This window comes from Prionailurus bengalensis, chromosome C1 (assembly GCF_016509475.1).
Source record: "Prionailurus bengalensis isolate Pbe53 chromosome C1, Fcat_Pben_1.1_paternal_pri, whole genome shotgun sequence".
NCBI classification, from domain to species: Eukaryota; Metazoa; Chordata; class Mammalia; order Carnivora; family Felidae; genus Prionailurus; species Prionailurus bengalensis.
Window position 1 is genome coordinate 147,135,585 of NC_057345.1, and position 16,884 is coordinate 147,152,468.

Sequence of the window (16,884 nt, forward strand, 5' to 3'; positions counted from 1 at the left end):
GGGCTCGGACTCACAGACCATGGGATCACGACCTGAGGAGAATTTGGAAGATTAACTGACTGAGCCACCCAGGTGCCCCAGTATGCTTTTTTTTTTAATTGAAAGAGCCAAAGTTAACTTCTTTTTCATGCTAACCAGGGCATACTTACTTTAATTTGGATGTTAATAGTATTTTCTCCACTGCATATATATAATGAATATGTTTTATCCCAGCTAGTTCCTGAAGTTTCCTAACATTGTCCTTCTCTATTTCCTATCTCAGTTAATAGCCTTATCATCCAGTCACCCAAGCCAGAAATAGCATGCTGGCCTTTTTTTTTTTTTTTTTTTAATAGTCTTAATTTATTTTAAATGCTTATTTATTTTGAGAGAGAGCAAGGGAGAGGCAGAGAGAGAGGAGAGAGAGAATCCCAAGGAGGCTCCACCCTGTCAGCACAGATCCCAATGCAGGGCGTCAACTCACCAACCGTGAGATCATGACCTTAGCCAAAATCAAGAGTTGGACACTTAATGGACTGAGCCACCCAGGCGCCCCTCTCGTCTTCGGGGATCCTTCTCTTTGCACATTCAGTCCAGTTCCTATCTGTGCTCACTCTGCAGTACCCTGTAAATCCCCTCTCACTTCATTGTCCTGGTCACGCCTGTGTCACTTCTCAAGCAGCTGCACTGGCCTTCTAACTGGCTTCCCAAGGTCAGGTCCCCGTTCCCACCCTGTCTCACCCTTCCATCAGCACCCTCTTTCTGAAACACCATTCTCACCATCACTTCCCTGCTCAAAAACATCCCTTGGATGTTCCTCATTGACTTTCAGAGAAATTCTAAGCTATCTGGCTTGGCTCTAAACTATCTCTAAGGCTCTCCACAACTTGTCTTTGCAGGTTTATATTCAGTACTCCACCTTTGTGCCTTCTGTGGTCTTATCACCTCCAAATCAGTTCGTGCACTTTGCAACCTCATGCTTTGTTTAGGATGAAACCTTGCTCTGGGATGCCCTTTTCCCCACCTTCTCATTTTGACAAAATACTATTTCCACTTTGGAAACCACCAAACTTTTGTAGAACGGTGGTCTAGTATATCACAATGTTATATATAGGCAGGAGTCTAAGGTGTATTCTCACTTGCAGTTCCTTGAGGGTAAGGATTCTTTATTCAGCCGCAAAGCTTGTTGTCTATCTGGTATGCCCCTCAATACGGGGTTGAAATGAAATAAATTAGTAATAGGTGTTTTCAGGGTTTTTGATGCTGGTAGCAGTTTGAAAATCTTTTTATATTCAGGTAGAAATTTTTAGATTTTGAAAAATATATAGTCTTCATCTTTTTGTGTCAGGAATCTTCTATAATGTTGGCTTCAGTGGAGGACATACAAAGCCACAATTTTCTTCTTGATGTGACTCACTAAAGTCCATGAATCCTTTTTCCCCAAGGGATTTTTTATCATCATGCGATCACACATTTATAAACAAGCAAACTTCCTTTAAAAAAAAAAAAATTGTTCAGGGGACTCTCCTGGTTTAATTGAATGATCCATATTGTATAGAGGTAGTTTCTTCTGATTTCAAGTAATGGATACATTTTAATTTTGAGTGACGTCTCTTTGGGATCTACAATAATGGTACAGGTATATTACACACTCATAACTGAAATTTGTGTGACTGATGTCTGTATTCTCACACACTCATATACACGCACACAGTTATTTGGGAAATGGTCATGCCTTATTTAATATCCATATTTAAGTATTCAAAATGCAATGTAATTTTAGCTAGATACTTTCTGTTGAAATCTAGGAGGACTTTCATCTGGATATGATTGTATTTTTTTTTTTTTAACGTTTATTCATTTTTGAAAGACAGAGACGGAGCATGAGCGGGGTAGGAGCAGAGAGAGAGGGAAACACAGAATCTGAGGCAGGCTCCAGGCTCTGAACTGTCAGCACAGAGCCCAAGGCGGGGCTCTAATTCACAAACCGTAAGATCTTGACCTGAACCGAAGTCAAGACGCTTAACCGACTGAGCCATCCAGGTGCCGCTGTATATGATTGTATTTTAATGTATAAATGATTATTGTTAACGAATCCTGCTACATTTTGCATTCACCTGAGTACCATATTAGCTAAAAGTGGATTGATATTGGGCCCTAAGAGCAGGAAGTTTGGGTTGTTGGAGCAAGAAATAAAATTAATTCAAGAGCAGAGAGCTCTTTGTTGACAGTTTCCAGCTTCTTAAAGTTCAAATGCAGTAAGATGAGAAATCTAACTGCTTATATGTGCTGTGAGGCTGAATATACTGGAAACAGGTGCAGATTCCAAAAGGCCGCTGTGCCCGTTTTGTAGGTGGGGATTTCCACCAGTGAAATGAGCCTTTGGGCTGTAGCAGAGACTGAATCGTGTACCCCCTCCACCCCCCACTTTCTTCTGTGAATGGACAGAGGACTTAGCAATACCTTCCGGGGCTTCGTTGGTCTGTAACTTCTTATCACTTAGCATGCCTTTTGTTAGTCAGGGTACTTGGTAAAAGTAACAAAGAGGGTTTTTTTTGCCAGTTGTGATTTTTGGTAAAAGTGGCTGAAATTAATATCTAAACGGTGTACATCCGGCCTTTTCTTCTAGCAGCCTGGGGACTCTTGAGATTAAAAATTCTCTAAGCAGCAAATACCTGGTGTGAAAGCAAAGGTGACAGCCGTTTCACATACTTCATTTATTTCCCTGTGCACACCATCTATCACACCTTTCCGACTTACCAACTTATTCTTTTTAAAACAATTAATTCATAATGATTCCTTATAGTTTGTTTTCATCTTTGTTTCTAGTTGACCGAAGGTCTCATATGTGAGGCGTTACCCTCAGTCTGGATAGAACGCAGTTTGCTAATATATGTCTATGTCTTGAAGTGGAGACGTTCAAGTTTGTTATTTTTTCCAAGGAATTCTGGTGCAATTCGATGTCTCTTCCATCCTGATGAAATGGAAGAGAGAAACTCAGCTTCAGACACTACCCAGTTATTTGGCCACAGGCTGGTGCTGTGCACATATTTTGATCCCTCCGTTTGTCTGTAATGGGTAATGCATGCTTTATTTTTTAAAACTCTGCAATTCCTGAGCACTTTTCTACATGCAAGACACTCTACTGAGCACGCCGCCCTCATTTTTCCTTTGGTTCCTCATGACAACCTTACGAGATGTACCCTGCAGGTCCTGTTTTACAGACGCAGAAACCGAGGCCCCATGACTTGAGGCTTCCTAGCCCCCAGTTTGTTCGTGTTGGAGCCACGATGAGGCCAAGTCAGTCCAGCTGCAATGCTTGCACTGCTAAGTACCGCACGGTACTCTCGCTGGTAGTCCCGGGTTTTATGATGTGGTATTATATCCACCAGGGAGTGGATTAAGTCTCTCAATTCATTTCCTGGAAGCTGCTAGACACTTGCAGAATGATAATGACCTTTGCTCTAGACTGGCCTTATTTGGATCTGAATGTTAAGCTAGAAGAGGAGTCATATCTCATAACTAATCCCTTGGGCCAAGCGGTCTTCTCTACAGACCTAAAAAATAAAAAAAGTTTGTTTAGATCCTAGAGCCGTGGTTGTGACATGTTTTGCAGTCACCAGGGTTGACATAATCAGCTTAAAAGGATTTATTAAATGGATGAATAAGTAAACTTCTGACAACGGTTTCCGAGCCTCCCCAAATGGCTATATCCTTAAGGAAGGGGGAAAAAAAAAGTGTCAAATCTTAACACTCCGTGCTGTTCTCAGCAGCTGCCACATTTCTGCAAAACGCGTCGCAACAATTCTGAAAAGCATTTTGCCTGTTGGGAATAAGACCATGTCTTCTTTTACAATTTCGAGAGCTTTCCATTCACAGGCTGAATTTTCTAGATGACTTGTTTGTTCTTTTCTGAAATGGGGCATTGACAGTTGTGCGGTGCCTAGCGGGGTTAGGAAGAAAAACGATCTTTTGAAAAATGTATCATTAAGTCTGCCATGTAGAGGTTAATCAGAAGGATGCAGTGGGGGAACCAAGCTCTGACTCAAAGGGATCGAGCGAGACAGAAGATTTGCCGAGCGCTTTATTCACGTAGTCTTTCTGGAGTGCTCCTTCAGGCAGCGTCTTTAGTTGTACACAGGTTCCCACACACGCAATTAGTAGTGTTTATAGATTGCCGGTTATTCAATTAACAACCAAGCTGGCCGTATCAACTCGCTGCAGACCTGCCTTTTCACTGCCAGAGATTGTACCAGGGTTATCAACTTACACAGGCTTGGACGTCTTCCAGCTGTTTAATTATAGTGTCACACGCTTTGCTTTTTCTAGTTTCATTAGTTTATAAATGTAATATGGTATCTTATTTCTGTGATTAACACTTCATTTCAGCAGGTTAAACATGCTGGTAGAGACGTATTGATTTCTGACACTATTTCCCCTGTGTTCATTTAGATATTTTCACATGCTTTTTATTGATTCTTTTGGAAAGCGGCAAACATGAGAAAGAACGCCCCAGAACGTGTGGCTAAATAACTCACGTGAAGCAAAACCACACATTTAGCTCTTAATGGTCACATCCTGTGGGCTTCATTGTCTATTAATTTTTAAAACAAACCCTTGTCTTGCCAAGGTTTTAAGAGTAAAAATATTCATTATAATTTGAAGCAATTACACAGCACTTAGTCGTTTCAGCCAGCTGTGAAAAATGTCTATTTAACTTTATTACTGAGAGTTTACTCTTTATATATTATACATGCTAAAACCTGCATTGGGATTGCAATAAAAATAATTCTCAAACACGATGGTAAAAGGACTATTTTATTTTGACAACACCTTTTTTGAAAATAGTGCCAAGTACTTTTATACACCGTGGAGGTACGTGGGTTTTGTAACATCTGGGCATTTGGCACTTAAAAAATCAACCGAGTGCCATCTGGGTGAATCGGTCTAACAAGTGGTGTTTAATGAGGACTTTTCCCAACTTTAACAGTAGTGTTGTTTCCTGTCATCTTGTTTTATTAAAGCACTCATTTATGTTAAAAGAGACTACCCGATTGTTTAAATATATAGTCATTAGGTACTTTATTTACAGCCTGGGATATTGGCTCCGAGGCCCAAATATATTATTTCTTTTGATTTTTGTAACGTCACCTGTTCTTGCTTGACATGAGAAGTTCAGAATGTTTTAATATGCCGCTTCATATTTATTGATCACTATACGTGACCCATACTTGATGGAGTATTTGGGGTGCTGGGAAATACTAGAATTGACATTGCTGAAGACTTTCAACCTGGTGGCAAAAATGAAACAGTAATGAAATATGGTCTAGCTCTCCTGGTAGTAGGAGAACAAAAAAAATCAAGATGAATTTGTGAGCTCTGACGCATAAAGGCCTTGGTTCGAGTTATCTTCTTCACATATCATACCTTGGAGAATTTAAAGTAGGGTGATATCCACTGCTTACTCTTGGCTGCAACCTGAATGACAAAAAGGATTTCTGGGTAAGAACTTGAGGGTAGGAATGCTTAATTTAGTAAAAATATTTTTCATTTCTCATTAACTCATGAAATGAGTAGGAGAGAAGGATACTCTGAAAGGATAAACGTGGAACATGTTGGGACAGTAAAGTATTTGCGGGGAAAGCACACTATTATAGCAGATTGTATTCTCCTGAGCCAAGGAAATGCAGTCACATTTCACCGAAAGGATGCTCAATTAGAGTTGTGGGCAAGGTGGCCCTGTGGAAGGTCCCCAGCTTGATGATCTCCCAGGACCAGGCTGAGATCTACTTATTACTTGGGGATTTTTATTCTAGAGCCGCCTTGTGTAATGGCATGGCCTGTGCATATGCATATCATGTGGAAATTTCATTTTTAATTAGTTAAAATTAAATAAAATTTGAAATTCAGTTCCTCAGTCACACGAGCCACATTTCAGGTGCTTAATAGCCTCATGCAGCTGGTGGCTAGCGAATTGGACCTTGTGGATAGAGGACCTTTCCAGCACTGCAGAAAGTCTAAGGAACAGTGCTGCTGTACAGAATCTAGAAGTATTTATATACACTTTTAGAGAAGGAAATACTCGATTTAAGAGAGTTGCTGAGTCTGTATTTTTTTGTTATATAAAATAAATTTATCATCTTGTTAAAAAAAAAAAACCCAAAAAACCTCCAGCAGTAAGAAGGCTCAAGAGGTGATGAACTCAGTGATTCTGCGATGTCTAAGGCACAGGGCCCTTATTTCTCTTCACCCTCCCACCCTCCAAGTTGGCTTTATCCTGCGGTTGTTTCCTCTATGGTTACAATATGGCTGTAGCAGTTTCAGGCAGAATTAAAAGGTATCTTAACGATTCTCTATTCTGTCTACTGCTTGTGAATCTCTTTCATCAGACAACTTTAATTAGGGTTTGTTTAACAAAGTGCAAGGTTTCCACTGTGGGTGAATAGGTGATAAGGAGAGAAATATGTTAGTTCAGTTGGTTGCTGTCTTTTATACAAGAGGTTAGAATTCATGTTTTGTGTGTTTAACTATGCTCTGCCCTATGGACATAGATTATACCGATGTCCCTGACCAGTCATTACTTAATTCCAGTGGTGGAGAGGTACAACCACTTTATCCTTCAGCAGGAAATAGCATTTTGCATAATCCACAAAAATCATTAGATCTTAAGTTTGGGAGAAAACTTGGGGCACCTGGGTGGCTTAGTCAGTTGAACATCTGACTTTGGTTCACGCCATGATCTCACAGTTTGTGGGTTCGAGTCCCACGTTGGGCTCTGTGCTGATGGCTTGGAGCCTGGAGCCTGCTTTGGATTCTGTGTCTCCCTCTCTCTCTGCCCCTCCCTGCCTTTCTCTCCCTCTCTCAAAACTAAATAAACATTACAAAAATTTAAAAAAATAATAAAATAAAAAGCTTGGGAGAAAACTGATAGATAGCCTGATCCAACCACTCTCTGGTCTAATACTGTAAAAATCCTGCAGCCATAAAGACTGATTCATATTTTAAATATGATTTAAAATTTGATTATTTATCTTACATGTATCTTTTAAAATAAAATTAATCCTGGGGCGCCTAGGTGGCTCAATCAGTTAAGCATCTGACTTCGGCTTGGGTCATGATCTCAAGGTTTGTGGGTTTGAGCCTCGCGTCAGGCTCTGTGCTGACAACTCAGAGCCTGGAGCCTGCTTTCGATTCTGTGTCTCCCTCTCTCTCTGCCCCTCCCCCACTCTCCCTCTGTCTCTCTCTCTCTCCTTCAAAAATAAACATTAAAAAAATCTTTTTAAATCAATTTAATCCCAACTTTATCTGATATAAGTCTGAGGTTAAAAAGCTGAACGCTAAGATATAAAGTAAATTAAGTTTCCTAACACATTATGAACTCCTTTGGTAGTGTTTTCTTTTTTTGAGTATCAACATCAAGAGTAAGGATTAAAAATGATGTCAGTATACACATTGTTTTATTTAATATTCCTCTATGAATGAAAACTTGGATATTTTAGTTTGGCCTTTTTGTTTTCAACAACGCAATTTTACAGATGTGTTTTCCTGGCTGATATACCAGAAAAGGCAAAGAAAAAAGAAAAAAAAAAGGTAAAGCATTTGCACAAAGAAGATTTGCATATGTTACAGATTTACTCTAGAGAGTCTCATTTTCCATCAAATAATTTTAAAACCAGTCAGAGGACTTTAAAAGTTGGAGCCAAATTCCTGATCAGTGTGGCTACCTAAGGAATTTCACAGACACACGCTGCAGACTTTGTGGTGACCACAGTGACGTTGTATGTGGTTGGCTAAGGTTTATTTTTGACTCAGAGGGCTATTTGAACTCTAATGGAAAATAGCGGTAATTTCCTAGTTAGGGTTTTTGTAAAGATTAAAACATTGCATGATTTGTGTTGAGGTTACACAAGACTTTTGTGGAATTGCGTGAAGCAAGAATTAACCCTCATTCCATGGAAGTCATCAGGATTAAACCTAATGAAGAAATTACATATATCAGAGGAGCAGGTTTAGAAATGGAATCCCAGCATTCAGACTCCCTTAGGTCTCCAGTTAACAAGATTGGAAGCCTTGGGCTTTCTGCATCAGTATGTATGTATGTATGATGTATGTGTGTATGTATGTATGTATGTATGTATGTATGATGTTTCTTCTTTCTTTTGCATCCCATGTTTAGCTATGGATTTGATTAACCACCACTGTAGACGTGTACGGGTGCCTCTTCTTTCAGATTATAGTCGTGTTAAGATTGTGACCCTCAAAAAATAAAAAAAATGAAATAAAAAAAAAAAAGAGAGTGTGGCCCTCAAGGAGCTGTATTAAATCATGCCAAATTTACCTAGTTGAATTTGTCTTTACCAGAAATCTGTTTTTTTCCATTTGAGATAAATATGGAGGGATTATCTGTCATTCAGTATAACTTGTTTTTAATTTTTTTAATGTTTATTCTTGAGAGAGAGAGAGAGAGGAGGGGCAGAGAGAGAGGGAGACACAGAATCCAAAGCAGGCTCTAGGCTCCGAGCTGTCAGCACAGAGCCTGATGGGGGGCTTGAACTCATGGACTGTGAGATCATGACCTGAGCCGAAGTTGGACGCTTAACTGACTGAGCCACCCAGTTGCCGCTCAGTAGAACTTGTTTTTAGGGTCTTTCTCCTGTACTTGGTTAGGCACTTTGTAAACAATAATAATAATAATAATAATAATAATAATAATAATAAAATAATAATTAGACTATTCCAATCATTTCAAGGAGTCTTTGTAGCTCTTTACATAAAGAGTCTGCTGGATATTTTCTAAATACTTTTCAGGTAGTGCTGTGTATCAACACAGGAGGTTCACTGTACAAGGGCACGCTACCAAGCATTGAGTGGGATCTAAAATCACACTGTCCAGTGCTCATAAAAATATGCTCCCCTGAATGAGAGATTTTAATTTGAACTAAGGCTGGGGATGGCATGGGCTGTAGGGGCCCTGAGACTTCTGTATTATATGTAAAATTCTGTCTTAATCTTCTGAGACTTGAAGTTTGTCAATTTTTCCTTTTGTCTTGATTTTTTTAAAAAATATGATTAAATATAAGCATCTGACTTCGGCTTGGGTCATGATCTCAAGGTTTGTGGGTTTGAGCCTCGCGTCAGGCTCTGTGCTGACAACTCAGAGCCTGGATATATATATATATATTATATTACAAAATTATATTACAAAATATATATTTTATATATATATATATATATATATATTACAAAATTTGTCAGTTTGACCATTTTTAAGTATACAGTTCTGTGGCATTAAATATATGCATCTTTTTGTGCAGTTATCACCTCATCAATCTCCAGAACTTTTTTATCCTCCCTAACTCTGTACCCATTAAACGTTCACTCCCCATATACAACCTCCCCACCCCCTGCTAATCACCATTCTACTTACTGTCTGTATGAGTTCAACTACTCTAGGTATCTCATATGAATGGAAGCATACAATATTTGTTCTTTTGTGAATGACTTATTATACTTAGCATGTCTTCAAGGTAGCATGTGTCAGGATTTCCTTACTTTTTAAAACTTAATAATATTGCACTGCATGTCCAGACCACATGTTATTAGCATTTTTTAAATGCTTACTTACTTTTGAGAGAGGGAGAGAGAGAGTGGGTGCACAAATGGGGTTGGGGCAGAGAGAGAGGGGGATAGAGTTTCTGAAGTGGGCTCTGTGCTGACAGCAGTTTCTGATGTGGGGCTCGAACTCACGAACCATAAGATCATGACCTGAACTGAAGTTGGACACTTAACCAGCTGAGCCACCCAGGTGCCCCTAGACCACATGTTATTTATCCATTCATCTATTAGTGGTCACTTGGGTTACTTCCATATTTCAATAATTATGAATGATGCTGCTATGAATGTGGAGGTGTACAAATTTTCCCTGCTTTCAGTTCCCTGGGGTATGTATGTACCCAGAATTATAATTGCTAGATCATGTGGTGATTGTATGTTGAACTTTTTGAGGAAATGCCATGCACTTACTCTTAGTTGACTGCAGCATCTTACCTTCTCATCGGCAATGCCCAAGGCTATCCCACTTTCTCCCACAATTCTCACCAACATTTGTTATTTTCTGTTTTTTGTTATTGGTTACAATAGCCATCCCCATGGACGTGAAGTTGTGTCTCCTTGTGGTTTTCATTTGCATTTCTAGTGGTTGGTGATGTTGAGCATCATTTTATGTGTTCATTGGCCAGTTGGAGATCTTTGGAGAAATATGTTTGAACATCCTTTGCCCAGATTTCATCACATTGTCTTTTTTAGTTATTGAGTTTTAAGAGTTCTTATATATTCTGATTACTAACACCTTGACAGAGATAGAATTTACAAAATTTTTTTTTCCTATTACATGGGTTACCCTTTCATTCTGTTGATAATGTCTTTTGATGCACAAAAGTTTTTAATTTTGAGAAATCTGTTTTATCTCTCTCTTTTATTTTCTTTTTTAGCCTGTGCCTTTGGGATCATATACAAGAAATCATTGCTAAGCTCCCTGTCATGTAGACCTGTATATATATTTTTTTCTAAATGCTGTATCATTCTAGCTTTTATGTATAGATCTTAGATCCATTTTGAGCTTATCCTTCTGCACGTGGATACCCAGTTTTCCCATTGTCTTGATGTTTGAAAGTCAACTTTTCAATAGCTAGGAATTAGATGAAGGAGGTAACACCTGATCCCAAGTCATGGTAGAAGTAAAATTGCACTTACTCTTCTTAAAGCATTTTTGTTGTTGTTGTTGTTAAGTTTATTTATTATTTTGAGAGAGAGAGAGCACGGGGAAGGGACAGAGAGAGTGGGAGAGAGAGAATCCCAAGCAGACTCCACACTGTTAGTGCAGAGCCCAATGGGGGGCTCAATACAGTGGCTCAGTGTGATACCATGAATCATGAGGTCATTGAGAGAGAGAGAGAGAGAGAGAGAGAGAGAGAGAGAGAGAGAGGAAGGGGCAGAGAGAATGGGAGAGAGAGAATCCCAAGCAGACTCTGCACTGTTAGTGCAGAGCCCAATGGGGGGCTCAATATGGTGGCTCGATGTGATCCCATGAACCTTGAGATCATGACCTGAGCCAAAACCAAGAGTCAGACACTTAATCAACTGAGCCACCCAGGAACCTCCACCCCCCCCCCCCCCACTTACTCTTCCATTATCCAGGAATAATTTAAGTGGTTTATGAAAGTAAGTGCAGAAGGACCAGGTAAGCATTCACTCCCTCATAGTCTATATCATTTGGCAGCTGTTGGACTGGTACATGAAGTCATCTCCTTGATGTGTAGAGTGGAGAAGAAAGGGGCTAAGCCCTTCCTAAAGCTGATCTGGGTAAAGAAGAGTGGATTCTGAAAACTCTGCCCTTGGGTCTCTGCCCATGCCCCTCACGGTGCATGAGAACCACAACTAGGCTACTCTCCTTAGCCATCTTTAAGTTCAGTAATGAGTGCTCTGCAACAGCTGTCTAATTCTATTGTAAATTCCATGAATTCTTGGTACAGAGTGGTGATTGTATTTTGATAGAGACAGTAAGAGAAATTCCATGGTATCTTGAATATTTAAAGACCTTCCATACACTGTAACACAAATATTGCGTGCCTATACTGGGAGGAGCCAGTATACCTGTTTTTGTGACAGTTAAAAAGATAATGGGATGAGAGAAGAAAAAGGGCATGAAGACTGTCAAAAGTTGAAAGATGGTGGGTACATTTAGTGGGTAAGAATATGAACTTTATAATCGGGAAGAACTGGGTTCTGATGTTCTACCATTTATAAAATGTTTGCTTTGGGCAAAGTTTAACAACTTTTTCAGGTTCTTTTTTTGTTTGTTTTTTGTTTTTCTCATCTGTATGGTGAGAATAATAATAACTGATGTTATGGGTCTTTGTGAGATGAAATGAAATGAAAAGTACATATCAAGTGCTTTGACAAGGCTAAGCCTACTCTAAATGCTCAATAAGAAGTTAGCATTGATGAGGGGAGATAATATCCTGTTACAGGCTTGTTTGTTTACTAAGGATCTTTGTCCTGAGAAGAGATAGCTAGATATATTCTAGGAGGAAATGTAACAAGTCATAAATCTACTGGTTTGTCTTTGTTTCTACTTTGTTGTTGTTTCTTTCAGCTATTTTAGATTGCCCCCCCCCCCACCCCGCTGAGGGCTGCTAACGTGTTTCTTTTGTTTCCTTTTTGGTACCAGTGTCCCCCCTCCGTCCCTCCCCAACTCCCCCCCCCCCCCCCACCGTGATTTCAGGTTCTTCGCTTTTTTTTTTCATGGAGATTATCTTTGTCACAAAATAATTCTTCGAGTTTTTGCCGTACTTATCCACTCACTCAGTTGTTATCTTTAAGGGCTACTTCTCCCAGTGTATATCCCTGTGTTCCTTTTACTGAATTCTGCCCTGCTTATTAACTATGCCATAGCTTTGTTGAGCTATCTTTGAGGAATCCTATCAACCTTTACCATTGATTCTTCCCAGTGAGAAGAGGGGATGTCCTGGCAGCATGGAGTGGTATCCGTCCCCTTGTCACAGATCCCAAGTCTGCAGACACTCAGTCCATCTCCAGAAATCATGTTGTGGATATCAGTGAGAGCGGCCTCATCACTATAGCAGGTATGGGATATTACCTTTGTTTGGGATGTGCTTCAGATAGGATCACGAGTTAAATTGTCACACCAGAATCTCCCTTGATGCTAATGAACAGGGATATATATATATATATATATATATATATATATATATATATATATTTTATGATTCTGAGTAAAGTCTTACACATTGCTGCGCCATATTGGTTATAAACAACAGGTGAATCTTGAATCTTGGTGGTAATAAGTTGGTAAATGGGTAAGTCTGAGGAAAATAAGGGGTGGTAGCCTAATGAATTCTTCATCGAATTATGTAGGTGGGAAGTGGACAACATATCGCTCTATGGCAGAAGATACCATAAATGCTGCTATCAAGACTCACAATCTGAAAGCAGGGCCAAGCAGAACAGTTGGGCTTTTCCTTCAAGGAGGCAAAGATTGGAGCCCCACACTCTATATTCGGCTTGTCCAGGATTACGGCCTTGAAAGTGAGGTGGGTGTGCATCGTCCTACCCTTTACCTGCGCTCACCGTTGCCACTAACAGAACTGGCAACCAGGAGGCCTCCCGGATTTAGAATTTCCTTTTGCTGGGTCTGTTTCTGTCTGCGTAACGATGGAAGTGAACTAAGGAAAAGAGCTGAAAAGGCAGTGCCCATACGAGTTTCTATTTTAAAATCCGGAGTTTCTTTGGTTTGTTCTCCACAGACAGAGCCTCCCACATTTTTCTGTCTCGAGCCTGAGGAAGGCGGTTCTTCACAAGTGATATTGCGGGCAGAGTGAAGCCGAAGCTTCATCTGTCACTGATACAGTGATACATGTGTGGCAGAGTTAGTGCTGGCCTAAGCATTCAGAGCCCAAGTGGTTTCCTCCCACAAAATCAAAACCTAATACCCTCCTGGAACTATTAGTTACCGGCTGTGAAAAACTGACAGGATAAGCGTGTGCAGTTTTTGCTCTGTGCCGAGAAGTATTGGTATTCAAGGTACCCGCCTGTTGGGGTTTTGTTTCCCTAGGTTGCACAGCATCTGGCCGCCACCTATGGGGACAAGGCTTTTGAGGTGGCCAAAATGGCAAGTGTAACCGGAAAAAGGTGGCCTATAGTGGGAGTGCGTCTTGTGTCAGAATTTCCATACATTGAAGCAGAGGTACGTGAATGGCCGTGTGGGAATTTCTGGTCTGCCCTGGGATCCCCCTCACCTGCTCATTTTCCATCTCCTTTAAAACTTCTGTGTAGCTACGTTTTAATCCCCACTTGCCAGCCCAAACCGTTATAGCGACGTGTCTTCCTGGCACAGATCCTTTCATTTATAAACTTAAATTCTGAACTGATACTGAAATGGTAACAATCAAAAGAATAATAGACAACACGGTATGGATTTGTTCCTCCTCCACAGACCCATCCCACCCGAGCCTTCTTACCTCACAGCTGTTTGCCCCATCTGTAAATCTGTAACTCTTCGAGTTGTTTCCACTCGTGTGCTGCCTGATGACATATCCTGATATGGCCCTTCACTTCTCAAAGATTGAAGCTTCGTTTCTCATCAGATTTTTACAGTTTGTGAAGCCAGAGGCCGCGCCTTATTTATGATTCATTGTACTTTAAAACATGAATGTCCAGTAAGCCTTTGCTTGTTGATTGGATGCAGGCCTTCCATCATCTGCATACTCTGAGGCAGAAAACTTTGGACAGCTAAGGAGAGGAGACCATACTGTTTAATATTCTTTGCCTTGCTGGTGACATAAATTAGCATCCATATTAAGCACTAGCAAAGAGGAGAGTGATTACTGTGGATGGTAAATGAGAAAGGATGCAGTCTGCATGTTTGGGCCAGGTTCAATTCGGTAGGAAGGCATTAAGTCTTTTCCACTTTGTCCCAATTTGTGAACCTCCTTTGGCAGGATGGGGAACCTGTATGATGTCGTCATTTGTCTCATGCCTGCTAGAGAACCAGAGTATATAAAGAGCAACGTCACTTCTCTAAGTGTGAATTTTCTTAAGTGAAATTTTATGTCTTCTTTTTAAGAAAAAGCCTAAACTAATAATTTTGCTTTAATTTAAATTCAGGTGAAATACGGGATTAAGGAGTATGCCTGCACGGCAGTGGATATGATTTCACGGCGTACTCGCCTGGCTTTCCTAAATGTCCAGGCCGCAGAGGAAGCCCTTCCCAGGATTGTCGAACTGATGGGCAGAGAACTGAATTGGGATGATTATAAAAAAGAGGTATTATATAGTGGTTTTTAAAACCCTAGTTCCTATTATAAAGATTTTTATTTTGGGGTGCCTGGGTGGTTCGGTGGATTAAGCATCCCACTTTGGCTCAGGTCACGGCCTCACGGTTCATGAGTTCAAGCCCTGCATTGGGCTTTGTGCTCAGAGCCTGGAGCCTGCTTCGGACTCTGTGTCTCCCTGTCTTTCGCGCCCCCCCCCCTCCCCACTCACTCTCTGTCTGTCTGTCTCTCTCTCAAAATTAAATAAACATTAAAATTTTTTTTAATAAAGACTTTTTTTTTATTTTATTATTTTATTTTAGAAAGAGGGAGAAGAGTGCAAGTAGGGGAAAGGGACAGAGAGAGAGACAGAATCTCAGGCAGGTTCCATGCTCAGCACAGAGCCTGACACGCACCTGGGATCATGACCTGAGCCAAGATCAAGAGTTGGATGCTCAACGGACTGAGCCACCCAGGTGCCCCACCACAGCCCCTGTTATAGCATGTGATGTCTTGGTCTGTTCATAGAGGCTAACATGGTTTTCAATGGTAACTTTAGATTTCTTGCCAATTAATATGTGGGAGTGTGTTTTAATATTGCTAGGTCTTAGGAAATGGCAAAGATATTCTGGTTTCAAAATGTGTTGGTTGATTCTGGAAAATCCCTTACAGAGAAAAATACTCTTAAATTTGGTGGTCATAATTCCTGAAGAAGTAGGATAATAATGATTGTGGGTAGAACTTTTTCTGGTTTCCACTGAAAACACTTTTAGAATGTATTCTATAGTGAAATTCACACTTTTGCAAATTGGCCTTTGGTAGGAAATAGCGGTTTTACTGCCTGACCACTAAATACTTATTGATTTGTGTCATTTGGAATTTTATATCCAGATTGAAGAAAGAAAGCCAGTGATGCTCACACGCCCCCATGTACTACCCTGGACTTGTTGTGATAAATGGAAGATTATCAGGTGTTTTAGTTAAACCCAGCTAGTATAATATGCAGAGGCATTTTTGTGTATTTAATAAAAAAATACACTTTCTGTACTCATTGGTTCAGTCCCTTTCCCCTAAGCCTTCCTTGAACCCATTTCATTTAAGCTTGTTGTTGCAACTTTGCTGTAGTAGCTGTGATCACACTTCCCTATGGTTTCCATGTTGTTGCTCAGTACAATATACTCGTGAGTTCTCGGTCCTCCTGTTACCCATGCAGTTAGTGACATTGACAGAGTTGATTCCTCCCTCCTTCCCAAACTACTTTCTGGAACCCTATCTGTCTTAGTCTGTAATAGTCTGCTTTTACAGAATACCACCCCCTGGGAGGACTAAACAATGGGCATTTATTTCTCTCGATTCTGAAGGCTGGAAGTCTGGTTTGGAGTGCTCTTCCTGGCCTTCGGAGAGCTGCCTTCTTGCTGTGTCCTCACATGGAGGACAAGGAGGGAGAAAGGGGAACCCCATCCTCAAGACTCATCTAAACCTAATCACCTCCCCCAAACCCCATCTCCGAGCACCATCACATTTGGAATTAGGCTTTCAACCTATGGCTTTTGGGGTAACTGTTTAGTACATAACCCCATCTCTTGGATCTCTTCCTACCTCCCCCAAACCACGACCACCACTACTACTAACCTCTCCATGTCAAAAAAGCTATTCCACATTCTGGTTGCATAAGCCTAAATCTTAGTATCACACTTGATCTAAATCCATCAGCAAACCATATCATATTTATCTTTAAGTAATGGCTTGAATTCAGTGCCCCCTTAACCCGTTCAGTTGCTAGAACCCTGATTCCAGCCACTAGCATTTCTTCCATGGTTTATTATAATTGCTTCCCTCCCACAAAACGGTGTTCTTACTTTAGCAACTCCTGTGCTTCTATTAAAATATACGCCAGATCATTGGCTGTGTCAGTCCAAATGAAGTTCAGAGGGGAGGTCTGAACTGAAGATATAAAAAGATATAAATTGGAGTTGGCATTTAAGCCATCATGCTGGATGAGATCAAATAGGGAGTTTGTGTAGTTAGATAACAGCAAGCTGTCCAGAGATGGCCCTGGAGCTCTCCAGAGTTT

At 40.5% G+C, this 16,884-nt stretch overlaps 1 protein-coding gene across 3 annotated transcripts in view; it reads left to right on the forward strand.

Annotated features, from left to right (window-relative positions):
* GPD2 (glycerol-3-phosphate dehydrogenase 2) overlaps positions 1-16,884 on the forward strand; it is a 143,314-nt gene that overhangs the window by 114,256 nt on the left and 12,174 nt on the right. For all 3 annotated transcript variants that reach the window (XM_043576761.1, XM_043576760.1, XM_043576762.1), the window contains exons 10-13: positions 12,489-12,623; positions 12,916-13,091; positions 13,613-13,744; positions 14,665-14,823. In XM_043576761.1, coding sequence (XP_043432696.1) covers positions 12,489-12,623; positions 12,916-13,091; positions 13,613-13,744; positions 14,665-14,823 — 602 coding nt within the window. The remainder of the gene's footprint in view (positions 1-12,488; positions 12,624-12,915; positions 13,092-13,612; positions 13,745-14,664; positions 14,824-16,884) is intronic.